The 9,187-nt window shown below is 41.7% G+C and overlaps 1 protein-coding gene across 1 annotated transcript in view; it reads left to right on the forward strand.

Annotated features, from left to right (window-relative positions):
* fbxo8 (F-box protein 8) overlaps window positions 1-8,728 on the forward strand; it is a gene marked incomplete in the record, with an annotated part of 19,555 nt that extends 10,827 nt beyond the window's left edge. The window contains 2 exon segments of the mRNA XM_014023607.1: window positions 5,468-5,664; window positions 8,077-8,728. Coding sequence (XP_013879061.1) covers window positions 5,468-5,664; window positions 8,077-8,264 — 385 coding nt within the window.
* Window positions 8,729-9,187: the final 459 nt, after the last annotated feature.

The following is a 9,187-nucleotide window of genomic DNA, read 5'->3' on the forward strand; positions in this document are numbered from 1 at the left end:
GTTCAAAACTCCTCTTTCTGTTTTTTGATTGGCCCAGGTAAAATAAACTACAAGCAGACACTGCACAGAACATTGACGATCTGTTCTCTGATTGTCCCGGCTAAAAATCTGCCAGCAAAATCCATCTCAATGGGAGAAGTCCCAGACGGAGCCGTGAAGGAAATTAGAATTGAGCGGAACTGCGTAGGAAGGCAAGGGCCAGGCTAGTGTCCATGGCTTCTGTAAACACTTGTTTTCCTTTAGCTTCTTAAGAGCCCAAGTTTTTCCAAACACTATAAGRTGCTGCTTGTAGTAAATTACATCAAAATATTATAGTATTGTTGAAAAATTGTGTGACTGCCTCATATCATTCACACTATTGTTTTCATGTTTCTCTTTATTTTTTCAATATTATTCCTGTTTCTTCCGTACGTTTTTTTGGCCTCTATCTCTTTACCTAAATTTTTGTGATATTTCAACAATTCTCATATATCAAAACATTCAACTCCTTCAGGAGATTCCGGCTATGACTTTTGGTATTGATATCTTTAAACTTTTTTTAGATATTCAGCTTTTTAAGCAAATTTTTCTCTCATTGAAATACATTAGAATTCCATGAAATCCTTCAACATCTTACTGCTTTTTGAACTTCATCTACTTCAGCATACTTGCGTCTAGAAAGGCCATTCATGTTAGAAACAAAACTTTAGAATTTCATCTATTACAGATTAATTTAGCTTTTTGATATCTTGAACCATTCTTGTACAATCAGCATTTAAGTTTGTGAAAGTTTGGGATTTTTCTTGTGTCCTGCCTCATTTCTGTGGTAATGGAAAGTTCAGGGGTCTCATTTATAAAGCTTATACGCAATATATATATGCGTATATTTGCGTATACGCAAAAATCGAGCCCAGAAACTTGCATACGCCACTTTTCATGCAAAGGTTGTGATTTATAAATCCCAAACTTGGCGTGAAAATGTGAGGTTCCTCAAACCAGCTCTGACCCACATGTACGTTTTATTTTGAAACGAGAAGCTGCGACACAGAAGGTGAAGTGAGTATATATAGCCACACTGTAATGATGAGGTCAGATATTTAATTTCACTTCATAATCAAACTAAGATTTTTATTCAACTTTATCATAAGCTTTCTTAACAGTATTATTTATGCTGGTGAGCCATAAGGACCTTTCAWATTCAAAAGACCAACTTAAATCTTATATAAAAGTTCACGCATCTCCATCCATCTCCCTCCCAGCCGCCCTSCTCTCCAGACRACCCTCACAGACCCCTCCTCACCAAAAGAAATTTCAAAATCTGAATTGCATTTGTGATCTATAAAGGAAAATTGCTTGAAAATGTGCATGCGTACATTCATTTTTAGTATGGTTTCCATGCAATCCTTTATAAATGAGGCCCCAGATGTCTGCAGTTGAGAGAGAATTCCAAGTGTTCAACTTTTTCTGTCGATTCGAGTGTGTTCAGGGTATTTAAACCATTGTCGGAATTTCAAAAATTCAAAAATAAAACAAAAAAAACGGTATTTGGTACGAGTGTTCTGTGTAAAAGATAGAGCTAAAGCTCGTCGTCTCTGCAGTATGGCAGCGACAAGCTCACCCTGGGGGCCCCGAGGCATTCCTAGGCCAGAGAGGACACATAATCCATCCAGCAAGTCCCGGGCCTTYCCCGGGGCCTCCTACCAGTGGGAAGTGCCCGGAACACCTCTAAAGGGAGGCGTCCAGGAGGCATCCTAATCAGATGCCCGAACCACCTCAWCTGACACCTTTCAATGTGGAGTAGCAACTGTTTTACTCCGAGCTCCCCCGGATCACGGAGCTCCTCACCCTATTTCTAAGGCTGAGCCCGGCCACCCTATGACGGAAGCTCATTTCAGCCACTTGTATTCGGGATCTCGTTCTTTTGGTCATGATCCACRCCTCATGACCTTAGGTGAGGGTTGAAATGTAGACAGACCAGTAAATCGAGAGCTTTGTCTTTCAACTCAGCTCTTTCTTCACCACGACTGACGCAAGCAATGCCCTCATTACTGAGGACAACACCCCAGTCTGTTGATCTATCTCCCATTCCATGCTACCATCATTTGTGAATGAGACACCCAGATATTTAAACTCCTCCATTTGAGGCAGAGACTCTCCCCCATCTTGAGGGGGTCATTCCACCCTTTTCCAGCCAAGAACCATGGCCTCAGACTTAAGAACATGACAAAGGTCTTGGTCCAAAAATGCCATAAGAACCACATCATCTGCATACAGCAGATATGAGACCATGTGGTTCCCAAACCAGACACTCCCCTCTCCACGACTGCGCCTTGAGATCCTGTTCATAAACACTACAAACAGGTTCGGAGACAAGGGACAGCCTTGGCTGAGTCCAACCTGCACTGAAAACAAGCTCAACTGTGTGCCAAGAGTGCAAACACAGCTTTTGCTTTGGTTCTACAAGGACTGGAAAGCTCTTAGTAGCAACCCAGACACTCCATACTCCCACTKCAGCCCCCACAGAATTCCTCAAGGAACACGATCATAAGCCTTCTCCAAGTTTAGAAAACAGATGTAGACCACAGAGGCAAACTCCCATGACCCCCCTTAGCAACTCTGCAAGGGTAAAGATCTGGTCCACTGTTTCATGCCCAGGATGAAAGCCACACTGTTCCTCGTGAATCTGATGTTTGACAATCAATCGGAGCCTCTCTTCCAACACCCTGAAGTAAAATTTCCTGGGGAGGGCGAGAAGTTGATCCCACGATAGTTAGAACATGCATCCCMCTTTTTAAAACTGGGAACCACTACCACGGTCTGCTATTCCACAGGAATTGTCCCAGTCCTCCATGTGCTGTTGAAGAAATGTGTCAACCATGAAATTCCCACAACATCCAGAGCCTTCAGCATCTCGTGGCGAATCTCGTACACCCCTGGCGCCTTGCCACCTAGGAGCTTTTTGACTGCCTCTGTAACCTCTGCCATGGTAATGGAGTCATCATCCCCTGAGTCTTCAGACTCTGCCTCCTCAAAGGTAGACATGGAGGGTGGATTCAAGATATCCTCAGTGTTCTTTCCACTGCCCAACGATATCCTCAGTCTGGGCCAGGAGTTCCCCATCCAAACCAAATAAAAGCCTTGGACAGGGAACACTTTCCTTTTCTGAGTCGCAGAACGGTTTGCCAGAACTTCCTCGCGGCCAATCAGAAGTCCTTCTCCATGAACTTCCAGAATTCCTCCCATGCCCAAGTTTTTTTCATTTGCAACCACCAAACCTGCAACGCTCTTTGCCACCCTGTACTTGTCAGCTGCTTCAGGAGTCCTCTGGGAAAGCCAAGTCCAGAAGGCCTCCTTTTTCAGCCTGACAGCCTCCATCACTGCTGGTATCCACCAGCGGGTACTTTGGTTCCTGCCACAACAGGCACAGATGACCTTCAGGCCACACCTCCTGGAAGCCGCATCTGCAACATCTGAACGTGGCCCATTCGGATTCCAGGTCCTCGAAAAACTCTTTTGGAGGTGAGAGTTAAAGATCGCATGGACAGGGGTTTCCACCAAACCTTCCCAGTTCACATTCACTATATGTTTAGGTTTACCAGGTTGTCTGGCAGCCTCCCTTCAGTTTTATTCAGCCACTGGATTTAACTCGCCACCAGGTGGTGATCATTTGACAGCTCTGCCCCTCTCTTCACCTGAGTGTCCAAGACATGGAGCCGTGTGTCCGACAACACAATTACAAATTCAATCATTTACCTTTTGGCCTAAAGTGTTCTGGTACCAAATACACGTATGGTCCACCCTATGCTCAAACATGGTGTTCATTATAGACAATCCGTGCTTAGCACAGAAGTCCAATAACAGAACACCATTCGGGTTCAGATCTGGGAAGCCATTCCTGCTAATCACCCCACTCCAGATAACTCTGTAATTACCCACATGGGCATTGAGGTCACCCAGCAGAACAACCCCTTCCAGGACACCATCCAAAGACTCCAAAAAGACCATGTAATCTGAACTGAATGTTTTATTTATTTTATTTATTTAACCTTTATTTATCCAGGTAAACTGTTTGAAAACCTCTTCTCATTTACAAACATGACCTGGCCTGTTTGGTGCATAAGCACAAACAACAGTCAGAACCTTCCCTCCTGCAGCATGAAGCTGCAGAGGCAACCCTCTCATCCACCAGGTTGAACTCCAAGACCAAGGCACATAGCCAGGGGCTTGTGAGTATCCACACTGGGCAACTCCACAGTGGGAGAGTCTCTAGCCCTTCTCCAGGAGTTGGGTTCCAGCGCCCAAGTTGTAATTAGAGGTCAGCCCAACTACGTCTAGCTGGTAATGCTCAACCTCACTCACAAGCTCTGGCTCCTTACACGTGAGTGAGKTTACATTCCATGTCCCTAGAGCCAGTCTTTGCCGCCAGGARTCAGCATGACCAGGGACCCTCAATCGCCTGCTGCCTGGCATGCATCGCACCCGACCTTGATGGTCCTCCCCMATGGGTGGTGGGTCCAAGTGGAGGTGACCTCCTGTAGTACTTTTGGGCTTTRCCTGGCCAAGCCCCAGGAGCCAAGSCTTGACCACCAGGCTGCATGTCTGCAGTAGCATCCTATGCAAACATGACTTCAAACATTACTTAACTTCTTGTAATTAAAAAGCTCATGTTTTCTTGCTGATTGTTAATTTGCTCATCAACAGAAGACAAAGTGAACAGAAACAAAGTATTTTAAAGACTCAGCTCACGGAGGGTCCATGTACACAGGCAATTAGCTTCCTTACTGCAGAAAGGACGAGCTGCTCTGAGCTCTCTCTCTGATTGGCTGATACAAAAAAACCCTCCTGTTGCCCTAGCAACGCTCCCCCCTCCCCTTCCCCCACTTAAACAGCTACAAATCAGTTTTGAGACAACCCCATGTGGAATATTTGTGTCAAAAGTGTTACATGCAAAAAGTTGTGCACACACAGGTGAGAGTCACACATGCACAGGAGGAGAGTTGAGYGCTCGTAGCGGCAGAGTTGAGAAGTTGTAACTTTGAGTTGTAGTTGTAATTAAAATATAGACTCAAATTTAAAAAATACACACAAATAAATCATGTGTTATAAGTCTGTAACTGTAATTATATCTGTGTAAATGTTATTTTTGACATTTGTAACAATTTTGTCTGACTTTACATTCAGAAAATATTTGTGTAAAACTTTTTGAAGGTGAAATTTTTAAATACAAACCATTTCTGCAGGTACACAAATCTAAATTTTGCAGGTTAATTGTTTTCACAGATATACAAATTATATATTTGCAGGTTACAAACAAATTTTTGCAGGTGGGTTTTGACAYATATCTACCTTCATACTCCAGTCTTTATAAAAGGTCAACTCTGGGATATTTTAGACTTACTGCAATGATGAAACTATGAGAACATTTTAAAAATTGTATTSATTTGTGACAAATTTAGATTGAAGTTCTTGTCTTTGTTTTTCTGTGCAGACGAGATGTTTTGGACGAGTTAGTGACCCTTCATAACTTCACTAACCAGTTCCTTCCCAATGCTCTACGGGATTTCTTCAGACACATCCACGCACCTGAGGAAAGAGGAGAGTACCTGGAAACACTCATCACCAAGTTCAGCCACAGGTTTTGTACCTGTAACCCTGGTCTAGTCCGTGACCTCGGCCTTAGTCCTGGTACGTCAGTGCACAAATACTGTTTCCATCTGGAAAACTTGACGTTATGTAAATGCTTAGTCAGCACTTACATGTAAGTTTTCCTGTTTATAGTTTCTACCATGTTCTTTTGAAATCAAACTGCGTCTGCATCCTTTGTGCTTTTTTAAGCTTTTATACTCTGTCAGACTGTTTGACTCTTTTAAGAATAGTGTGTTAGTAGTTTTTACTTTTATGCTTTTTGAATTATTAACTCAGATACAGCACTGCAGGATTTCTTATGCAATTTTAACGTACACCTTGTCATGTTACATTATGTGTAAATAACAAAAGTCAAGTCATTTTCAAAACATTTTTATTAACTAACATGTTTAAATTCTGCAACCACTGTGCTGTAAAACCAGGAACAATAATCCAAACAATAATCCCACACATCCAGACTGTAGGTTTGCTGAGCTTATTTTGCAGGAGATTCATCAGAAACACACACACAACACATTTATTACTAAACCTTATTTAATCGACGTCATAAGCTTTTACGCTCGGCTTCGTTCGTATAGCTCACTAGCAGATTAGCATTAGCTTACCCTCAGACGTTGTCTAGATCGTGTCCTGAGTGTTTTGCYTCGCTGCTTGAGTCTTTTCCTGGTCAATTCTTTTTTGAATCTGGTAAAACCCACCGTGTCGTCCTTGTTGTGTTTGGGGTCTTCTACTACATTTAATGGTGGCTGGCAAATAGCTTGATAGAGCWTTACCACCACCAGCTGGCAAAAGCGTGTAGTGTCAATTTTCAGACTTTTGGACCGCCCAGAACCCACCCACTAGTGTTGCTCCTGAAGTGTAATGGAAAACCACTCGAACTGGACTGAACAGAGCTGGTCCCAGTCAAACCGTGCTGTAGAGGCACTAGTGGAAAAGGGCTATAAGATCTATATGTTTAAAACGTTGCCAATAAATGTTGGAATCAACTGTCAGTGTAATATCTCATGAATCACTAAATAGATTTTAATGAAACTCTCAGAAAGTAATAACTTGTGTGCATCACGGAATCACACCCATTCAAGATGGCCGACACGACTAAATGCTTTAGCCTAGACTTGAAWAGCTATAGCTCAGTAAATTTTACAGAATTTAAAGTGAAACATGGTGTTATAGTACCTGACGTTAACAACACATACTCCAAGCACTAAATTTAAAGGGGACCTATTATGCAAAATTCACTTTTTTTAAAGGTTTTTTTTACTCAACTTTGGGTATGTACTTCTTAAAAAAAACAGTCCTAGGACCAAAAACATGCACCCAGGGGCATATTTACTGTAAGTAAATGTATTTTTAATGTATATTAACGACAAGTTTTATACTTCCGTCATTTTGTGATGTCACAAGCCATACGACAACCCACCTGAACCTGCGTTCAGCCCCTTACCTAGCAACCCCCGGGTGAGACTTCTCCTCCTCAGTATAAAAAGCCGTCATGGTTGTTGTTGTGTAATGTGCAGCTCAGTTCACAACAAGCCTTCAATAGGGCAATGGGTAGAGTGTTGGACCAGAGAGTGGGAGACCAGTGTTGGAGACCGGCATGGACACAATTTAATTATTTATTTTCATTCATAATGAACACGTTTTCTCATGTACCTCTATTGTTTAGCTTATTAAAGCCTTGTTAAAGCCTATTTGTTCKAGTTTCTGAGGTATTTTGACCACTGCTGCTCCCTGCTCTGGTAACAGCATGCAGAGTGAGCGCAGAGCAGAGGAGGGAGAGAAAAAAAGAAGCTGGGACCACGACTCTGCCTCTGGGTCTCATATGGTTGTACAACGGAGCTTCTGCTATTATTAGCCATGCTAACGTTAACGCTGGCTTTGGAGGGCGGAGTTAATGTCAACAGATTTTTGGAGGGCGTTACCAACAGAGCTCATTAACATAAACAGCTCTTCTGAACAGAAGTCAGAGCAGGCAGAAACTAGAAAATGGGAATTTTATTATCTGAGAATTATTTTGTGCATTAAATTGAATGAACATGGTCTGGATAGCCCACAGACATACCATAAACATTTCTAGGACCCATAATTGGTCYMCTTTAAAACTTGTGTTCATGTGAGATCAGACAGGATATCATTGCATTACAGTAGTTTGTGCATAATCTTATTTTCAAGGTTTGACTAAAACAGCTAGAACTCCATTTGTTTTAGTACGACGAGCAGYGGACAATCTGCATTCCTTGCATGTCTTTTATTGTGTGTTTTTACTTGTGTGGTAATGTTAGCTCATGTCTTTTGTAAGTATTTGTCTGTGTACTTCGGCTTAACTGCATTCCTATTTAAAAATGTTTGACTAAATCTGCCACATTTACACAGCGGTCCTTGTTGTTCAAAAGTAATTTTTTTTATATTAAAAGTAAAGTAGTGATGTYGTTTTGTACTGCCTCTCTGCAGACGCTGTGTATGTGCTGTGCTACAGTCTGATCCTGCTGTCCATAGACCTCACCAGTCCACATGTGAAGAATAAAATGTCTAAGAGGGAGTTTATCAGGAACACGCGCCGAGCAGCACATAATGTCTCTGATGACTTTGTCGGCCATCTCTACGATAATATCTACCTGATCGGACATGTGGCCGCGTAGCTCTGCTTCCTGCACTGGTGGAGGCCTCAGTGACTGAAAAAGTGGAAAAAAACTTTGACAAAATGAACTTTTTTTTTCCATTTTTCACTTTCTGCAAGGAACAGAACGGTATGTAGCAAACAGCCTTACCACTTCACTGTAGCAGCGTTTGTTCTACCAAATATTTGTAGTTCTTAGCTTTTTTTAATGAAGGTGAAAGTGAAGGAGTTTCCTGACAGAGTGAAGAGCAAAGAAGACCACGTAGCTCTGATCCTGCAGGGTCTGTGAAGAAACCATGAAGAAGAGGAAGAGCGTGGACCTCAGTCTGATGTCAGGACAGTTCTGTCTTTAGCACCTGATGCTTCTTCTAACTTGTTGCTGGGCGAAGCTCATCCCTTCTCACAAAGGACAGTAAAACAAAGTGTTTGTGAAACCTGCTTATCTAAAGACAATATAAAGATGGAGTCAATCAGTGGAACCCTAAACATTGTCTAATTGTWAGTGAATGTGTTTGTCCAGCTCTAAACACAGTTCAGTGACAGAATATAAAGACATGAAAAGTAATTACAACCCCAATTCTGAAACAACAAAAATACTGAAGGGTTTACGAATCACATAAATCTATAGTTCTCATTGGAAAATAGTAAATATGTGACCCATCACATCAAAATTAGGAATAAGTGAAATTTGTTCAAAATGACCTCATCATATTTCCAGATTCCTGCTTTAAAAGCTACATTTTGATACTGAGATCATCCTGATCTCATTAGTAGATCCAGAGATATTATTTAATTTGTCTTGTTGGTTACAATAATACATAAATATTTGGTCTAAATACTAATTTTATGTAATTTTAATGAGGATTTTTTTCAATAACATTTTAACAATGAAACCTCAAATAGTATTTGAATACTGAGTTTTTCCAGCTGGAAAGAAACAAAAGC

Source organism: Austrofundulus limnaeus, unplaced genomic scaffold (assembly GCF_001266775.1).
Source record: "Austrofundulus limnaeus strain Quisiro unplaced genomic scaffold, Austrofundulus_limnaeus-1.0 Scaffold379, whole genome shotgun sequence".
In the NCBI taxonomy this organism is placed as follows: Eukaryota; Metazoa; Chordata; class Actinopteri; order Cyprinodontiformes; family Rivulidae; genus Austrofundulus; species Austrofundulus limnaeus.